Source organism: Lytechinus variegatus, chromosome 4, assembly GCF_018143015.1.
Source record: "Lytechinus variegatus isolate NC3 chromosome 4, Lvar_3.0, whole genome shotgun sequence".
Lineage (NCBI taxonomy): Eukaryota > Metazoa > Echinodermata > Echinoidea > Temnopleuroida > Toxopneustidae > Lytechinus > Lytechinus variegatus.
This window is the reverse complement of record NC_054743.1, coordinates 7,565,476-7,586,858: the sequence shown is the minus strand read 5'-3', so window position 1 is coordinate 7,586,858 and position 21,383 is coordinate 7,565,476. Positions and strand designations below refer to the sequence as shown.

Sequence of the window (21,383 nt, the reverse complement as noted above, 5' to 3'; positions counted from 1 at the left end):
TATATAAGTACCTGTTATGTATGTATGTATGGGTGTGTGTATGTATGTGTGTATGTGTATGTATGTGTGTATGTATGTATGTATGTGTGTATGTATGTATGTATGTATGTATGTATGTATGTATGTATGTATGTATACACATGTACATTTTGAAAGATATTCTAATCAACAAAATCATTTCTGTAACTTTATTTTACCACTATCTAAAACAAGCCATTACTCAACTTGGTATACTATACTTATAAATTGCTACTTTGTACTATATGCTCAATCATGTGAAGTTGATGGCATGTAAGCCTTCCCATGAAGAAGTTTGATCTTACAAGAAAGAGACCACATGCTTTGTAATTTTGCGCACTGTACATTTTAATCAAATAATTCCTGAGTCATCTTAATCTTACTTTGCTACTGTAGAAGTCTTTTAACATTTTTAAATTATGATCCATTATTGCACTATTATACTTTGTAGAGCACCTTAAGCCATTCCTCCATGAGGCATATAACCTGTAGTATTTGGAAGTATATAGAGTCCTACCAGTATGTGATTTATATCACCTCTGTCACATGACACTGAATTTTTGCTCCATGATACAATGTATGTAATACTGTATTATCTTCATATATCATATACATGTACATGCCTGTTTTACTGTGTTTTCACTGTTTCTTTTCCCCACTTTGAATTTCTATCTCTCTCTCTACATGTATCTCTTTCAATCACGATCTTACTACTCCTTCCTTCTCGACTTTCATCCTCACTCCCTTTCTGTTCATTCCTCTTGTAATCTCTTCTGTCTCTCTCCCTTTCTGATTCTTTTTTTTTCTTGCTATCTTAGAGGTAACAAATAGGAGTTTAGATACTTAAATGTTTGAAGCAATTCTGTTGATAGAATCATCAGATGTAGAGGATCTAAGATAGATAGAGCAAAAGAAAAATGTCTTTTTATACTTGAATTCGGAAAATAGTGAAAGCAATCATTTCTTTATGTTATTGTCAATATAGTTTTTTCTCTTCCATAATGTATAAGGAAATTATATTGGAAAAAACATATACGCTCATTGCATCATGACCTCTTTTCTGACGAATGTCTCTGTCTCATACTGACTATGCAATTTAAAAAGTCACCTGTAATCACATTGTGTAATAACATTAAGGTGTAGTAATTACATCAACAATCTGAGCAAATCCAACCCACCGAGAGCAAAAAGATAAAAGAAAGCCACCTTTACATTGTTTTATATTAAACATAATTGGTAAATAAATGCAGAGATGCCAAGTTCAAAAAAATGTTATGCGTGAGATTTTCATGACTCGGCGTCTATACGCGCGCGCGGCCAGTACTTACACGTACACTCGTATGTTGCGAAAAGGCGCGCGCATGAGATATGGGCTTCATCATGATATCGATCCATACTGCAAAACCATGCGATGCATGCACGCGATTCATTGTATCACGTACTAGCTGTGCGCTGACTGCACTCTCGATTCGTCTCGCGTGCCGGGCGAGACGCGAAGGCGGTCGGCCAGTCGTATAATCTAGCGAATAATGCTACTTTTTCTCTTTTTTTTCTGTTGGGTCCCGATGCGTGAGAAAAATGGGTGCCATGCGTGAGATCGTGAGACGGACCCTGAATGCGTGAGACTCACGCACAATGCGTGAGACTTGGTAGCTCTGTAAATGTGAGATTCCATATTTGAAAGAAAACCAATTTACTCTCGATTATGTTGTTGTAGTGTAAGAGGTAAAATTATTATTTAAGTTCATAATTCTTATTCTTTGAATACACAGTATGACACTTATTTTTTTAAATGTGGAAAATCTCTTCATCAAAATAAATGTTATCTTTTATCAGGTTTTGTCTTTGGGTAATTCACGCCCTGTTCACATTCATGCATCATGCCACCCCTCAAACGATAAAGCTTGAACTTTAATCATATTTAACTTTTTAGCAATACAAACAGTATGATATCATATAAAGTAAAAATTTATCTTCATGATTATCAAAGAAAATCAATATCAGACATGAACAATGACCATCAAGCAGTAAGGCATGCTCACATGAAGTTAATGATTAACTTGCAGCTATTTGTTCAAACAACACAACAATAAAATGAACACTCTGCAGTTATACGAGAAATAATAAGTTTCAATATAGATGGGTGTAGTTGGATTAGGTAAAGAGTGGATGGTGACCAAGTTGTACCCATTCCACAGTTTTCCTTTAATTCTTAATCTTCAGGGATTTGTAACAAGGTAAGACCTACTTTGTTTCAAATACAAAATAATGATTAAAAAAATTAATAGATTTATGTCAAATAACTACATATTGTAGAATGAAAATGGTGTGTGTGTATGCTAAGGCTAACAGAAAGTTCCACACTTTTCCTTTATTTCTTCTTCAGGGATTTGTAACCAGGTAAGACTTACTTTGATTTAAAGAAAAAAAAATAATTATTCAAAAAATTAATAGAGTTATGTCAAATAAATGCATATTGTAGAAAGAAAATGGTGTCTTTGTAGGCTAATCTTATTCTTTTAAATATTTCATTTTGCATTCTATCATGTCAAAATAAAAAAAACTTGAGTTGCATGGATTAATTAAAATTTTAGCACAGAAATAACAACATACCATTTGCATGGTGACCTATCAAGGAAATGAAACTACCATATTCTAAATGCATGATTTTTCTCTTCTTCACAGATGATCAGAACAAAATAGTGAAGAGTCTGTCGTAATATTCAGAAGGAAAAGTATGCATTTCTCGATGCACCAAGAATGCTTTCAACATGAAAGGACTAGTCATTTTTTGTGGAATTCTCCCAATCCTGTTAGTACTCAGTAATCTTCAAGAATCTACAAGCTCTCCTCCAAATCAAACCCAAGTAGTAACTCTGGATGAGAATGAAGAAGCTCAGTTCCTCTTTGTTACACCTGATATTCAAAGCACATGTAATTTCAAGCTCTCTTACAATGGAGTGACTTTCAATATCAATGGAAAAGAGACCTTTTCGCATAAATATTCATATGAAAAACTTCTCAGATCATCAGTTCACATCCATTCTGCTTTTGGATTCTTTGGGGTGTCTCTTAGCATCAGAAACACACATGCAACAGATAGGGGAACCTATCAATGTACATTCACATGCAATACAACTACAGTCATTCAGAAAGTAAAACTACTGATTTACTACCCTCCTGGGCCAGTGGACTGTAACTGGGTTGATAATAAGGAAAAGATTCCTCTTGAAGCGGCAACATTTTTCAACCTCTCTGTCCTTCGCTGCAACGGTCGGAATAGCTACCCCAAGGCAGACGTCTTGTGTTACTCCAACAGAAAAGACAATACCCTCATACACACTCCTCTTCACATTACAGGCAGCAAGTTCTACTCTGCAACATTCTGGTTGAAGAGGCACCAGGACCTATCTTGCTGTTCGGTCAGCACAAGGTTCACCAAGAATATACAAGACTGTGATGACTTCCACTCCTTACAACATTCAACAAAACCTACAAATAAGCTGGGCATCTCTTCAACTGTTCAGACAACAGTCAGAGAGACAGAAGAAGAATCTACAAAGCAAGACGTAGAACAAACTGAAGCAAATCTCCTACTTGATCAACACAGCAGAGACTGTGAACTTCATCTTTGTTCATATACTGAATATCGTGCTGCTGTAATTACACTTACAATCCTTTGTGTAGCACTTGCTCTCTTAATTTTTGCAAAACCATTCGAGAAAACTGATCATAATATCCTTAAATATACTTAAAATCTATTTGTCTTAATATCTCTTGGGAATTCTCATACTCTATTTATCTTTGACCCACATATCGAAAGGTGTAGAAAACATTGAAAAGCATTTAATTATTGACCCTACAATCATGTTCTTATCACATCAAATTGGAGGTTTTGTAAATCGCGATATCTGCCTATTCATCCTACTTATAGTGCTAAGAATATATACCTGTTCTTCAACACAGCTAAGTTTTAATGAGGGTGGGCAGGCAGAACTCCTATATCACTATAACCAAGAACATGATTTAGATGTTGAGATAAGACTGGGTAGAAGAGCTCCATTTTACCAACATGATGTAATGTTAGAAACAGGACTGAGTCCTGACCAACGTGAAAGGTTTTCTGTATTTATAGAGAAACATACAGCACTTGATGTCCCGTATCAAATGTTCCTAGTTCGTGTGAAAATTGAAAATGTTTCCAGAGAAGATGCTGGAACATACATCTGTAAGGTTTACCAGAATGGTCATATCAATGAACAACAAACCAAGAAAGTTGGACTTAACATCGAGTTCCCACCAAGTAAAGCACAATGTGTCCTAGGGCCTAATCAGGTCGATACGAGCAGTACTATCTGGTTTCACCTGAAATGTACTGCTTCAATCGGCAGTCGTCAGGGTTTAATTGAATGTTACCAAAATGGAGAGAGGATGCCTCCATGGACACGACCAATAAATCAGAACAGAACCACCTTAGTGCAAACCCTTTGGATAAGAAAATCTCTTCCAATATTCTGTTGCTCGTCAACGTATGATAGGGTGAGCAATATGTGTCAATGCAAAGATTTCATTAGAGATTTTTCTATAAGTAATACAGCAATTCTTGGGCTATATCCATGTCCATCAGATTCAGAGTCATCAACAGCAGAACCTTCACAAAGGCCATTAGAAGATATAGGGGAACATGAAAAGATTACTCAGGCAAATTCAGTTCCTACATCAGATCAACATACATTAAAACCAAGTTCTGAAGGAGATTCTGATTCCAGTTTGGTTTTAATAATAACTCTTGTGTTTTCAGTGATAAATTCAATTGGTATTGTCACCATGATCATAATAACCTCCGCTAAAAAGAAATTCATTGATTCAATAAAAAATACACTTGAAAGAAATAATAACAATGCAGAAGTGCAGAATCATCAAGATAATCACTAATATGTGTAAATAGTAATCTTAATCTGACGTTGTGGTTGAATGGAAAGAATTACATCAAAAGACATAAAATCATGAGCAAAATACACCAAACAAATATTTTGAGAAATGACTGTCATATGATATACTTGATAGTGAGTAGAATGCATAAATAGAATTTATATACCAAATGATCTCAAAATATTAATTGGTAGCTGTAAGCAAACATTTCATGCATTCATTCGTAGTATAGAAACCTGAAGGATTTTTTGTCAAGATCACCTTTTCAAGTAATAATCAATAAGGCAGGGAAGGACTATAGTTACACTTATCTTGTATGTTAATACGGAGTGTAAATTCATAAACATATGACATATAGAGGTAATTCAAAAGCATGTTATTTTTAAAGGAATGATTTGATGATTCACTATGAGATTGTGTACATATTCCACCTAAAATCTGAGGCACATTTCATAAAAATCGACACAATAATAAATTTGGAATAACCGTTTAAAGCCACTGTTCTGACATCCTTCTTTTGGTTGGCTGATTATATATCTGTTATAGAAACTATGAATTTGTTCCTTTAACATTTATTTATGAAATGGGAACAGATTGATAAATTTGTTTCATGATATCATACAAAGAGTGAAAACTTTTAGAGAATATATACAGGTGTACGTCTTAAGTTTTGTACTGTTATTCAAAATCAAAAGTGAGCATTACTGCATATATGGTTTTGTTTCTTCAATAAATTGGTTGTCTATTTTGACCCCCTTCCTTCCTGCTATTGGTATCAACATATTGAAAGCTTATGAAATTGGATTAAATGCAAGATCCATTGATTTGTGAAAATAAACCTAAATGTTAAAAAATACTATGCTTATTTTGTATTTATTATATGTCTTTAATGGATTCAATGTTCTATATCGATTTTTGGGTTCACCTCTTTGAGCAAATTGCAGCCAAAGGCGAGCGAAGGGTTGATATAACCCAATGAGAACAGTGAGCAATGGTTTGACATGGCATGCGCTTAGAAACAAAGACGAGGGAATAGAATGGGTGTTTTGTACGTTGTGTGCGCTTCTTGGCATAAGGCTGCATCTTCCAATTGACTGAAGAAACTTTGAGGTGAAACGTTTATATAGTCTGAGTTGTGTGGCGAATGGTAGGTCACAGTGAGCAGCTCAGAACTCGCCGGATCATTTGTCTGGTCGTTCGCTCACATTCGCAATCCATAGTTTGTCTTAGTATCTCTCAGCCTTGTCTTCGTGTATGTATCACTATTGAAATTTAGTATTGGTTTCCCTTCGCAAAGAAGATGGCAAGCCAAGGTTTTAATAATTATTAAACCGCCAGTTTAGTGGTTTTTGATAAAAATGAATAAAACAGCGATATTTTACTTCACATAAAGTTGCTGTAGAACAAATGTGACTGAGGTATATTAAGGTATAAGGTACAAAAAATATGATCACCAAAATTTTGATGTATCATGGAACATCTTCAGCACTGTCCTTGGCCCAATGGCTTATACCAGCTAATTGTTTTATTATCCATCTTTATTCGTTACTCATAACTTTTATGCACAAACAAAATCTTACAAGAAACCTACCTCAAGATTTGTTTAACATCATACCTACCTCAAGCATGTTCAACAAATTTGAAAAAATAATAATTTTATAGTAAATTTGTTTAATTGCATCTCCAAAAATTTTGTAGAGATTGAAACCTACCTCATAATGAGGCAATGTATTTAGCACTCTTACATGATCATCACATATCCGTTGACTGCATCTCCAGCATTAGACTTACCTGTTGAAAGAACATAAAAGAAAATACATATAAAATATAAAATCTGATAACTTTTCAGAGACAATATCTTTAAAAAATAATCTACATTAAACAGTGAAAGGTCAAGTTTACCATTACAGAGCATTGATTAGATTACACAGAGAAAAATCAAAGAAGCATAACACCACAAATTTCATCCAAATTGGATGTCAACTTGTAGAAAAGACTGTCCTTCCGTAGGTCTCCAATCAACTGTTGTATATTCATTCCGGTATACCTTGCTCTCTTACCTCCTATCACAAGACCATACTTTAACTTTTAGTACCTAATGACCATATCACTTTACCACTAGTTTATTCAAGTAACATGTGTAAAACAATAAGAAGTATTAAAATGGAACACAACAAGGTCTACACATAAAGGAAATATCAAGGAAATAGAGGAAGCTATTGATGAATTACAAACACCCTGAGAATCGATTACTAAAATGATAATATTTAGTTGAGGCCAGAGGTTTACATACACCCAGGAAATTCCTAGAAAAGTTGAAACACTTGCCAAACATCATAAAATGTACTGTAACTTATAAAATATTTGTGCTATCAAAAAATCAAATAAATGAGTATGTCTTGCTCCTTCATCACAATGCTTTGTCATCAGGAGCTGAAAAATATTTAGGTGTCATTTTTCCCAAAAATATTTTCATATTTTAGACAAATTAAGAATAAAAACTTGACAAAAACATTTCATATTTCTGCTAGTTACTTCTCAACACAAACATTTCATATTACACTTTTTGTTCAGTAATTACATATCATAATAGAAAAAAATGTAATATAAATCATAGATTTTACATTTATATCAATGATGTTTGAAAATGTAAAAAACAAACACAGAATACATTTGGCACGAATAATACTTTTTTTCTTCAAAGAAAATTCAACCTGAAATATGCTTAAATCCCAAAGGCATTCCAATCATGTGAATACGCTCTTTCATTTTTATACCAAATTCATCATGGCAGTATTCATATTTATGAATATATAGTAAATTTTACAATGTTTGGCAAGCAAACAAAGTTCACTTCATTACATGGGTGTATGTAATTTTTCAGCCTAAACTGTAGACACATATTGTTAACAAACATTTTCATGTTTCTAAAAATGATTTCTGAAGTATTTTATTGTTCAAAGCTGTTCTGAATCATTCAACATATACTATTTTCTTACTACATAATATGATTGAAACTATTAAAGTTGACTAACAGTTCTTCTGTTATTGTAAGAATAAGATATTGCAATATCCATAATGACTGCACAACCTTTGCCTTCTTGACCCCCAAATCATATAAGATCACTGTCTTTTTCATATTCACACAGAGCAAAGTACAGTAAGAGTTTGAACCCTTGAATGAATTTTAGTAATCATGAAAAAAGTAATCAGATCATCTTACATCATTATTTTCATTAAAAAAGATTGAAATTGATCTGTGAAACAATTACTCAGTTTACAAAGAAACAATAATGGAATGGAAGGCAGACAAACTGAAGATCCAGGAAACATAAGGCCTCCAGCAACCACTTAGATGAAGGCTTACTGTGTGTAGAGTCATCATGATATGTTTTTTAGGTTTTTGACGAGAAATTTCAACAAGGCAAAAGCAATTTTGTGTCTCGCCCACTTATGAAAATAACCAGAAATATCGTGATTTGCGAGGGCACGCAAGAGAATTATATCGAAACTTCATTGTGAAATGACTGGGATGGAATAACACTTGTCATAAGAGCCTTGCACATAAACTTTAATGTTGACCTGAAATGACCTTTGACCTTACCATGTCCCTCGGACTGCAGCATAACATGCACGTCCCCAAGTCTATCTAACATCCAAGTTTGGTTGAAAAGTGACTTACGGTTGCGGAGTTAGGTGTCATAAGAGAGTCTTGCATGTAAACTTTAACATTGACCTGAAAACGACCTTTGACCTTACCATGTGACCTCCAACTGCAGCATAACATGCAGGTCCCCCAAGTCCATCTACCATCCAAGTTTGGTTGAAAAGCCACTTACGGTTGTGGAGTTATGTGTCATTACAGGTTTGTGACGGACGGACACCGGATGACATTTGGATCCCTAAGTCTCGCCTTCACCTCTGGTGGGCGAGACAATAAAATGGACATGAGTTTTATGAGTTAAGCCCCTTTCACAATTGGCGCCTCACTCGTGCGATAATTTTTTTTTTCGAAAATATTTTTTCCGTCCTGTTGTAGAAGTGTTGTCTTTGAGTCGCAAGCAATATATAAAATCGTACGAGAGGTGAACGACCACTGCACCAGGATACAACAGTCGTGAGACGTAATCGTGCGATTATTTTCATGTTTCCGGGTGCAACAGTCGTACAACGGCTGCAACGGTTGAACGATGATGCGACTAAGTCGCACGACATATGCGTTTTGTAGCGCCATATGTCGCGCGACCTAGCGACCCGTTGTACGACTACTACAACCGATCGTACAAGGCTACGACCCATTGTGCGACACACCGCACCACCTGTCGCGCGAGGTGTTGGCCTATAAATACTTCAAACATTTCATTGTCAAAGAAATTTTTGTTTAAAATAAATGTTGACATGATCATTCATTTCTTCGTTGAAATGATTCATTCCACTAAATCAAGGAGGCAGCAACAGCGCCGTCACATCAATCATCATCCATTTGAACTTGTCAGACTTGTCAAATAAAGAAAATGAACAGTGAACTTTTGTTTGGATTGTTATTGTTACTTGATGAACTCTCTCAATTTAATTTACAACTGACCCATTTTGGAACATTTATTTCAAACTTTATTTTAAACATTAACATGGTCAATAAAATTAATTATCGTTAATAAAATGTCTTTGAAAAATATATATCATGTTTAAAACAACATGATTAATGACAAAAGAAAATATGTTATATCTGTACATCTTTTTTATTCTCATAAATCACATTTTTTGCATTGACGCCCAATGGCGACAATGCATTGTTCTTGTTCCATATTCCTATTCCGTAATCTTCTTCTTCTTCTTCTTCCACCAAAATCCCATTTGTTTAACACATGGTTTTGTTAGCTCTACCCTGACTCCGTCCCTCATCCAAATTCATCCAAATTTGGTAGACATGTTGTCCAGCATCCCTAGTTGTGCCTCTCGTCTTCCATTTTCCAAAATCACTCATGCATGACCATCCAGGCGCCATTTTGTCAATTTCAAGTCCATTTGCATACCATTCTTCATTCTTTCATATCTCAATTATCCTGCATGCTACAGACTTCTAACAAATTGCTATAGATAGTCAAAGAGTTGCTCCATCATCTGCGACGTATAACTTGACCTTCAAAATGCCATCTTTATGTCCTAAATTCAAATCCGAAATAGCCTTCCTTCAAAAACGTCATATTTATTGAAATGTAAAGTAAAAAAATCGTAAAATGGCCATAACTTTCTTGTTTTTATTCATTTTGAGCTCATTCTTTCAGGAATTGATAACGGTATCATAAAATACAAGTTACTGAATTTTCACGCATCATTGACCTTCCGTCATCGAAATAATGCCCTCTAAAGTTTCAAAAACGCTTACCTTTGAATGCTCCTCATTGCGTCATGCGTGGCCAAACCCGTACCCTTTTTTGAATTTAGGGTCTTCAAGATATGATCTTTCATGCCATTTAAAAAATATATACCTTACAACTGACGAAATATCTCAAAAATGCTCCCGAAAATCAGCAAAATACCCAAAAATGCACTTTACTGCCAGCACAACTTCAACTTGCTCTTATTTCCTTATTATTGAAGTTTATTCTTTCTAACTTGGCTGATATGAGTATTGATATATACTTCAACCGTTCGTCAACCTTTTGTAACAGAAACTGACAAAAATCTGACGTCAGCTTCAAACTATTGTGCAAAACCTTCATTTTTAATGTCTTTCTTTATATGGCATTTACTTCCGGTCTATTGCCTGCGCACAAATAAAAGTGGTATCAATGTCACCGCATTGGAATACTCTTTCCATTGATACCAAATACGACATAGGTTACAGCAGAAAATTTCAAGATAAGTCAATCTGAACACATGGTATACTGCTCACTATGTACACATTATCAACAACAGAATTGTACAGTGTCTATTGCATCGGTTTCGTGCAAAAACGAACTGAACGTACTATGGCACGCCATTTGTCCAATAAGGCGATACACTCAGTTTATGCATGCACATCGTTCTGATATGTACTTAACACTGGGTTACGTTGATGAATTGTCAGCGAATTTGTATGCTTATTTCCATTACTCTCTCTGCGTCTTTCTCTCTCTCTCTTTCTTCAGCGGCCACATGGTCTAAAAATGGACGAAATTTGTTTGACTCGAGAATGTAATTTCCTATGAAAAGCAAAATCTGCCAAAATCCAATTTGATTAACATGTAATTTTTGTTAGTCCTCTCCTGCCTCCGTTTCTCATCCAAATTCATTCTGATTTGGTAGACATACTATCCATAATTAGGGACCATAACCTTTAGAAATAGCGCCTTCTATTGCAAAGTCTTGAAATAGTTAAATTGCCATAACTTCCTTGTTTGAATTTATTTTTTGTCTCATGTTTTCAGGGTTTGCCAATTGTATCATTTCACATACTCCAACTGTGTTTTACGCATCAGTGATCATTCCTTTAAGAAATAGCGCCCTGTAATATTTTGAGAATGTATATCATCTAGAGTTTTCTCTTGATCTCCTCCTGTTTCTTGCCCTCTATTAAATCAGAGGCGTCAATGCATGTACATCGTTCTGAAACGATTGCAGTTCTAGTTCAAACATGTTCTCCTTCATTATTTTATTTCAAACACATGTTATTAAGGAGAGTTAACTTTTTAAATTTCAAACTACCTTTCGATGTAAAAGTAATGTATGTTTAAAATAACTGTTGACATGGTCATTCATTTCTACTTTGAAATGATTCATTCCACAAAATCATGATCGAAGTTTACATGCCATTTTTATGGCAGAGTCTGTGCTGTATCCCAAGTAGTGCGCCAAGTGGCAGTCTATATCATGTGTTGTTGCCAGGGCAGGCTTCCAACTGGACTGTTGTAGTAGTGCTTCAGGTAAGTTCTCAGCTTCTTGCCCTCTTTGTTTGCCTGGTAGCCTCCGCCAACTCGTTCAACATCCTGCAGAACTGCTGCGTTTCTCCATACCCCAGGGATGTGGTTGCCCAACTCATCTTCATGGTCAACGTCAATGTTCTGAAGCCCAGGAAAACGATCTCTCATTAGGTTGTGGAGGCACATGCAGGCCATAATGACTGTCCTGGCTTTTTCTGGATCAAGCTGTAGGGTACTCAACAAGCATCTCCAGCGATGGGCAAGGATGCCAAAGCTGTTCTCCACCACACGGCGAGCCCTCGAGAGACGGTAGTTGAAGATTCTCTCCTCGTCGGTCTGCTCACGGTTGGAGTACGGCTTCTGCATCCATGTCCTGAGAGGGAAGGCGTCGTCCCCAATTAAGAAGTAAGGGGTGTCTCGGTCATCATCTGGCAGGCCAAGAGTACCATTCTCCAGTCCACGTCTCAGCGGGCTGTGGTTGAAGACCTGGGCATCCGATGATGAACCGGGATTACCAACGTCAGCCCAGAGGAACTTGTAATTGCCATCAACTAGGGCCAAGAGGATGAGGCTGTAGAAACCCTTGTAGTTGTAGTAGATCGTACCAGAGCCTGGTGGATTTCTGATGGCCACGTGTTTTCCGTCCAAGGCTCCGCAGACATGATGAAAGTTCCATCTGTCAGCGTAAGTCCGGGCCACTTCTCTCCATTCATCTGGGGTAGTTGGACAGGAAAATACTTCATCTTGGTATTCACTGATGATGGCCTGGCACACCTCTGGTATAAACAGAGAGATGGTATTATGGGCAACACGGAAGGCATACTGCAGGGTTTTGTAGCTGTTGCCGGTCGCAAGATATCTCAAGGTGATGGCCAGTTTGAGCCCAGGATCCAGTGGCTGCCGGTAGCGATAGGACTTCTCTATCCTCGGAGTGATGCGCTGCAACAGTTCAAGGAACGTTTCTGGTGGCATCCTCATGTAGTTCAGGAAGTCACCCTGACATTCTCTCTGCAACTCCGTCATCAGATTATAATACTGTCCAAAGAGCACACGTCTCTCAATCCAGGGTTTGACCCACCACCTTCTTCTTTGCCTTGCATGTCTTTGACGTCTACGGATGAGTAAGGCCATCAATATGACATGTCTGTCTTGAACGTTTTGGATTTGCCTTCTCAGACTTAGCAAATGCAAGAGCCTCCCAGGAGCTATTGGTCGAGCAGCAGCCATGTTTACAGTATGGATGGTCCAGACATTTGGGATGAAAGCTCAGGAGTTCTCGAGCTTATATTGGGGGTGAAAAAAAATCGTACAACGTTGCAAAGGGGGCAAGACAGGTCTTCCAATAGTCTTAGGGTGGTACAACGGACTCGTACGACAGGATGCATCATCGTACGACATGAAAATACTCGTGCAACACTCGTTCTGGGTCTTACGAGTGCGTGCAAAGTCGCACAACACTCGTACTGCCTGTCGTGCAATTATTTTTCATCGCGTCTGTCGCTCAAAATATCGCAGCAGCACGGTTTTTTTTCCCGACCGAGATGCGACCATTTTGTCGCATCTGGATCGTACAATAAGTGGTACAACGGCTACAACGAGTCGTACAACGGGAAAAATTTCGAGTCGCAAGCCGTTGTAGTCTGTTTGGCGCCAATTGTGAAAGGGGCTTTAGGAGTTTCCAAAACTTGTCCCCTGTTTTGATCTCTCTCTGGTGTCACACTACATAAGATGGTTTCAAACTGCCTCGATCACAAGAATCCCTGGTAAATTACAAGAACTTTTTTCGGGCAAGTAAATACCGCTTAATTATTCCCACATTCACACAGCCCCGAAAAATACCCTTTCGGATAAGTTCCTGAAGTTACGAGCATGCGAGTATATAGTCTGATAAGCAAGCAAGGCGCAAGATTCAAAATCGCTAGCTCAGCAGCCACCCACGGTTCCCACCCTATACTACACGCAGTGCTAAAAGTCCCCATAATTTGCTTTCACATTGCCTAAATACTGGCAACTTTGGAAAAATCACCACCAAAGTTCTCATAATTTTGGCAAGTAGCATAATTAAGCAGGTAATTTCTAACGGGGAGAATATGCAAAATATGAAAATACCATGATTTTCTTATTTATGAGATAACTGGATATACCCATTTGATTTGCAAGTTCATTACGATTAACTTGCGTGCCGAACAAAGAGTACACAACTTTCCTGCGCGCGCGCTGCATCTCCCTATTCACGCACTATCCCAAGATCATCGCGCACTTTGGCGTCCTGCCCGATAACGGCCATGCAGTCAAGTGGAGGACCGCCGGCCGAGGATGCAAGATCCCCGATAGAGGCTGAGATACTATGTCTGATCTCAGAGGAAGTGTGAACGGGTCCCCCTCCAACAGTTCTAGGAGCTGTGGAAACCAGTACCTCCTTGGCCAATTGGGGGCCACTAGAAGAAGCCAGGCTTGGTCTTCCTTCACCTTCCTCAATACCTGCGGTATGAGATGAAACGGAGGGAACGCATAACACCTCCGATCCCCCCAATGAATAGAGAATGCATCCAGGGAAGTTGCTTCTGTTTCATTGACACGAGAACAGAACGTTGGTAACTTCCGGTTGAGAGCCGTGGCAAACAAGTGTATATCCAGGGGCCCCCAGAGGGCTTTGAAAGACTGGAATATCTCCGGGTGGAGCGACCATTCGGATGGTACAGTGCCGGCCGCGGGAAACGTCACAATGCCCCCTAGGGCAAACGCGGTAGCCCGAAGCGGGCATTTGAGGGGAGCGGACACGGGAAGACGCCCGTTTCCGCTCCCCTAGGACATGAGTGCCCGCAGTTATAGGGCCCGCGTCTATCCTAGGGTGTTTTTTCTAGGATGTTCGGCAGTGCATTCTTGGTCGAAAGATGAAGTCATACTTTTGCTTGGGTTTAAGCATTTAAGCTAAATGCGTTAGGAAGGTTTTTAATAGTTACATATATGCAAATAGTTTTTGTTGTTCTGCTCTGAAGCGCATTGAGCATCTAATCAAGATGGAAAGTGCGCTTTACAAATCTCATGTATTATTATTTTTATCTTCCATATAACACTGAATTATGTATTGTACCAAGCTGTGATTTGGTTTTATCATTTCCAATTCATATAACAAAATATATTCGAAGGAAAATCTTGTTTTACTGAAATGAAATAATTGAAAAAATGTCTAGACCCTCAATGATATCCAACTAATCTATCAATATAAAACCGCAGTTCGTAAAAATGATAGGTTAATCTTTACTTCGACGATCATCATATAAGTGTAGCAAAAAGACAAACTTTTTAAATCTGCAATATTGGGGTAAATTTATACTTTTTACAGGGTGGGGGTTTTAGAGACCCGATTTGAACCGAATTGAAAAGAATATCCTTATTCATTGTTGTTGACGCATCAGATAATTAATACCCCCCCCCCATTTCTAAGAACATCCTGTCATAAATTGGTAAGCGGATGTGATCAAAGGAGAGGGGTCGGTGTGGACGGGGAGCAAGACTCTCACAGACTATTGACAATAACAAAAGAACCAAATAAAAAAAATTGATGAGCACAACCTGTTTTGCTAGTGTTCGCTTTTTTGCGCGTCTACTTTTTATGATGTAAGAAAGAACAATTTTCCCCGATATACAAATGCATTAGCATGATTAGAGAAATGAATTAAGATGATTAAAGGCAAAGAAAATGAAGATAGAAAGGAATGAGCCAAACTCTAAATTGGAAAATAAAGAAAGGGACAAGATAACACTACACTAAAAGGGAAAACAGACATTAAAGAATGAAAGGAAACAAATAACATCTTAAATCGAAAATTCAACCTACAATTGATCCCGATCACGCTAGTTTAAAAACATAATAGTCTATCACAAGATAATAGAAGTACATGCACATGTAAACATAATGCAATGTACGTACCCTAGGATTTCCTAGGGTAAGTGCGGGCACGGCCAATTTTACATAGCACGCAGGAAACCGCGGGCCCGTCTAAACGCCCTAGTCTGCTCCCCTTGAATACCCTCGGTTAGACGCGAAAGCCCCCTAGGGTGTTTGCGTGCTCGGGCGTGACGTTTCCTGCGGCCGGCACTGTAGGCACCAACCCCGGACAAAATTCGGCTATCAGGTTGTCGCTGCCTGGAATGTACGAGGCAATTGGAACGATCTTCGCACGGCGGCACCACTCCCAAAGCTCCGCAGCGAGGGCGTTGAGAGAGCTCGATCGGGTACCGCCCTGGCGGTTGATATAAGCCGCCACTGACTTGTTGTCTGTGAGAATCAGGACCGTTCGATCGACTAACCTGTGTCGGAAATGTTGAAGGGAGTTGATGACAGCCTTCATCTCCAACACATTGATATGAGGCAAGGTGTGATGGAACGACCAGACACCCGAAGCCATCTACCCTGCACAATGGCCGCCCATCCCGTAAGCGACGCATCTGTGGTCAGAGCGGAAGAGCTTGCCCTTCGCTACAAAGGACGTGTGCGTCCAAGCGGCCAGGTTGAGATGGATCTCCCGAGACAGGGGGATCCAGAGAAGCAGAGAGTCTGCGTTCGGTTTGAAATAACGCAAGAGGTATCTCTGAAAGGGTCTCATAAGCAGGCGACAATCCTGAAGAATGTCGACGAGGCTTGCCATATACCCGAGGAGTCTCAACCTTTCACAGAGCTGCGCTCTTTGAGAGAGCGAGCCAGAGAAGCGATTGCCCGAACTCTGTCTGGGCTTGGTCGAGCGATCTGATTTGGCAGGTCTAGAACCGCACCCAAATAAGTAAGTACGCGAGAGGGTAAGAGATCCGACTTCTCCCAGTTCACTATGAATCCCAGCTTCTGGGTGACCCGCAGAAGAAGGGATAAGTGGGACAGAAGTTTGCCGCGCCGTGCGGGAAAACCTCTATATCGATATAGTAGCCATCTCGCACGACGGATAATATGAAAGCGTCGTCCATTATTTCCTCCCATGCGGGGAGGAAATGATGGAGACGACCGCCAACCAGTCCCAGCGCTCGGGGAAACCCGTCAAAGAGACTGTTTGGGCTTAGCCGGAGCCTTGGAGTCTGGCCAGCTGCCTCTACACCGACCACCACGTGAGGCACTCACTGGAGGTCTAGTGCGAGCTCTGCGACTTGGCGGAGCGTGTGCACGGGTTGAGATGGGGCCACCACTGGACGAGCCTTGGAGGCCGACTTCTTCGTGGGTGGAGCCGTCGGACGCGAGGCTTTGAGATCTTTAAGAAGCTCAGAGGCTTGCTTGCGTCCATCGATCTCTTCTTGTAGAAGAGATGCAACCTCGCCCCGAACAAGTGTTTGTTCGATTGGGGGACGCCCAGGAGGAACTCAAGCAAGTCCTTGGAAGCAATGCCCAGTCTATTAAGGAAGCGAGCTCTACGCGAGTTGGATGCAGTAGTAGCTGCAGAGGCTAGTTGCATCCATAACTCGCCTACCAAGGACAAGAGTGCCTCGTCAAGAAGGGCACCGTCGTTGGCAGTTACTTCCAGCTCGGAAGACTGTGCTCGAAGACCGAGCAAGGCTCCGAGGAAGGCTGTAAGTCTGAGGGCTGAACGAGTCAAGGCCTCATACCTAACATCCGGTTTCTCAACAGAAGCAAAATGACTGGAGGAGAAACGGGTCCCCAAACGTGCCCCGATGCGGTCAAGCTGGGGGGAAAACATCTTAGGGGTAAAGAACGCCTCGGTGTCATCCTTTGTGAAGGCAAAGCTCTTACCAAAGGATACCGGTTTTCTTCCCTGGGAGGCGGGCAAGCTGGCCTGAGCGGCGGCCCTCTCGTATGCAGCCTTGAAATCATTGGTGAGCGGAATACCATGGGCGGTTTTCCGCGGCTGCGAGAAGAAAAGTGAATCCGTATCTCCCTCTATCGGCTCGTTAGCTGGATAGATATGCGGGAGATATCTATGGAGGATCTCCATGGCGCCCTAGGCTGTGCTAGCCGACGGCTGGGGAGCCGGGCTACCCGGGGGATCGAGATTGGACTCGTCCTCCAATACAGCCTGTTCCGCCTCCAGAGAGGGGAACAAACCCACGTCTCAACGCCGGGCGGAGCCCCGAGGGAAGCAGGCGCTCGAGTGGCAGTGTGTGCCATGGCCGGGCTCGCGGGGACGGACCCCCGGAGGTGGCCGAGCCTGAACGTTCACGGGCGTAGCCTGAGTGGGTTCGAGAGCCGGCGATTCGTAAGGATCGTTAGAGGCACCTCGAGGTGTTGGATGGCCGGTGTCTGCTTGATCCGCTCGGTTGGCAGTACCGTCGGCTGAAGCAGACAAGCCTGGGGGTAATAACCCGCAGTGCTGAAAGCTGAGAGGCCTGGCCATCAAAAGAATCAGAGGACGGACCGCCCGGCGGAGCGGGGCTTACGTCCGTGGATCTCCTCTTCTTCTTTTTGTTCTTCTTCGGTTGCTCCGGAGCGGAAGAAGGGACAAGAGACTGGGCTGAGCCTGTCTTCCTCACCTTAGCTCTCCCACGGGGAGCGCTAGCAGAGCGAGAGGAGAGGTCAGCTGAATCTGACGGCGTCAGATGGAATTGAGAGTCCGACATGGTCGGACTCTGCTGTCTCTTCCGACTAGGGGCTGGCAGCCCTTTGCCGCTGCTCCCTTGCGGGGTCTTACACGGCATCGAGCCTAGTCTGTGCCGGGTGGTGGAGAGGCCCGTGCTCTCCCCCCGGTCTTTAGGTGACCCGATAGCCGGTGGGTCTAACAGCCCTAGAGGAGTCGTCGTTTTCTTTGCCAGTACGACGCTCCCTGATAGAGGTTCAGGCTCCGGAGCGGAAGCCTCGGCTATCACCCTGCAAGCACGTGGTCGCAAATCCACGGTTCCACCCTTGTTAAGCGGGGCACGTGAACGCGCGTCCACGGTTCCACCCCTCTGAGAACCCACGAGGGCTCTGTCTCTGTTCTCGCTATCTACGTTACCACTGGTGGGGAATAAGACCCCGGTGTTGGACACCAAATCAGCGGCCGACTGGAGCTCTTCTGGGAACGAATCCGAAGGGCTCATGCTGCCGTAGAGTAATCTAGTAGCAAGAAAAAACAGAGAAGAAAACAAGGGGGGGTAACAAACCCCAACCCCAGAAGTCAAGAGACCTCAAAAACGGACTTCGAGAACAAAAGATTAAATCTCACAAGGATAAATACAAAGTAATATCCCAGAAAAAGGGGAACAGTAATAATTTAAGAATTACTATGAGACACTGCCCCTATAAATGTCCGTTAGAAAAACACAACAAAGAAACTGCTTCTGCTAAAATTCTGTAAAGAAAAAAGGGGAGAAGCACCTAATAAAAAAGAAACACAATTTTTTTTTGTGTGTGTGTGTCCTACCTGTTTTTTTTTTGAGGTGAAGATCAGCTTAGAAAAAGAAAACAAGTTTCCTTTCTTTTTTTTTTTAAACGAGAAGTTTAAGAAAAGAAGTATAAAATCCGGAGACCGGCAGCTGACCTGAAAGGAAAAGGAAAAACAAAATTAGCTTTCCCGAGAAGGAAGAACAAAAGGCGACGAACGCTAACAGGAGACGGCTTCCTAAAAAAAAATTTAAGTGTTCTTGTGAAAGAAAAAAAATTTCAAGACAAGGTCTAAAAAATTTTTTGTTTTTTTGAGTGATTAATCAAATAATAAATTAATTAATTAATTAACTAATTAATTATATTAATAAACACAAGAACAAAGGATTGATTGAAACAAAAGAACAATCAACTAACTCGAATCAAGAACAAAAAAATCTGAAACGAGTCTGCAAAACACGACGCTCCTGACGTCCTACAGAACCTATATGTGGAGAAATAATTCAAATAAATTCACGACGAGAGCGTATAAACAAAGAAGTCAATGAATAAAAAGAATTATAAGAAATACAAAAGGAGCGAAGGCAAACGCCCGCAACACGCAGGAAGGCGCAGAGCTATGGGGTGGAGAAGCGAAGACAACCCGCCTGTTGGGAAACATATCTTAAGTTATAGACGCAGAGGAATAATATACGTGAAAATAAATATCACGGAAGCTCCGCGCCACGGGATAAGCTTACAACAATCTTAAATTAAAAAATAAGATTGAAATAAGGGAAGAAATGCACAATAAATGAATCCAAAATGAGAAACAAGATTGCGAATTTGGGAGTGTACTTAGCTTGCGACTGAACTCGACAGCAGGCGAGAGTAAAAGAGGAAATGGACGCCAAATTGCGCGATGATCTTGGGATAGTGCGTTAATAGGGAGATGCAGCGCGCGCGCAGGAAAATTGTGTACTCTTTGTTCGGCACGCAAGTTAATCGTAATGAACTAGCAAATCAAATGGGTATATCCCAGTTATTGATAGTAAATTATGCTTTTACATTTCAAAAATTACCTGGTATTTTCTGATTGGGGTAAATTTCCCAATCAGAGGATACCTGGAACTGACAAACTTAGAGTCAGCCTGAAGACTATCATCTGAAGAGAACATAGAGATAAAATTCTTTACAAGTTGCACATTCAAGGACAGTTTAGATTAGAATGAACTCCTGCAGTAATCACAAGGTCCATTGTGATGGTAAATTGGTAACCAGTCCAATGAGGAGAAAAATGCAGTTCAATCAATTTTTATACATGAATTCTTTTTATGGTTTTATTTTCCCCTTCTTTTGTATGAATTAATATGTAATTGTAAGTATATTTCCTTCTTTTAATTCTTTCATCTTCTATCAATTCTCCTCCGATCTTCTTTTTGAAATCATTTTCCTATATTTTAATTCTTCTTTTATCAAATGTAATGCATTTCTTTGTTTTAATCCTATGGCCCGTATTCTGAAGTCAGGTTTAACTTAGACCGTGGTCTAACTCTGTGCTAAAATTATGTGAAGCCAAAAGTGTCAAAATTTTTATTAAGGTGTATGTTTATTATGTTTACTGTGCTCTTTCCTGATTCATCGATGGTGAAGACAATCATCTATTTATACTTCCTAGACAATTATGAATGATTAGAGAGCCAGATGAGCTGAAATATGACATCTCTACCTTTAGTGATTTATGTAACAATTGGCTCTCCATACTTAAACCACAACTTTAAACCTGAGTTTAAGTTAAACCTGACTTCAGAATACAGGCCTTTGTCATCTTTTCTTTTACTTTTTCTTCATTGTTATGCATTTCTTTGTTTTAAATTTCATCATTTCTTCTATTCTTTTTTTTTCTTTCTTCGATTTTCTTTTCAATAATTTATCATGTATTTCTTTGGTTTACTTCTTCCTTCATCTTTTCATGAGTTGTTATTTTTTCCTCCTCTCATTCTCTTTTCTATAGTTTCTTATGTATTTCTTTGTTGATATACTTTAATCTCTCTTTTATCTTTTCTCGTTTTCCTTGCTTTCCTTCTTCCGTTTCCTTTCTATCATTTCTTACAGATTTCTATGTTTTAATCATTTCTCCTTATACTTTCTTCTGTCATTCTACTTCTTCTATCATATTTGTTTATTTTCTATTGCAATAAGGGAGCACTTCAACGACACGGCAAGAACAACAGGCTGTAGTAGTATCC

General features: G+C 39.9%; 2 protein-coding genes across 2 annotated transcripts; one reads left to right on the top strand and one right to left on the bottom strand.

Moving 5' to 3' along the window:
- The first annotated feature begins 2,194 nt into the window (after nt 1–2,194).
- On the top strand, nt 2,195–3,773 carry LOC121412524. Its single transcript, XM_041605317.1, has 2 exons — nt 2,195–2,255; nt 2,704–3,773. The coding sequence occupies exon 2, from the start codon at nt 2,790–2,792 to the stop codon at nt 3,771–3,773; it is 984 nt and encodes a 327-aa protein (XP_041461251.1). The 5' UTR covers nt 2,195–2,255; nt 2,704–2,789.
- Nucleotides 3,774–11,795: 8,022 nt separating this feature from the next.
- LOC121412449 (putative nuclease HARBI1) lies at nt 11,796–12,875 on the bottom strand. Its single transcript, XM_041605260.1, has one exon. It carries the CDS (start codon nt 12,873–12,875, stop codon nt 11,796–11,798), a length of 1,080 nt encoding a protein of 359 aa, XP_041461194.1.
- Between the last annotated feature and the right edge of the window lie 8,508 nt (nt 12,876–21,383).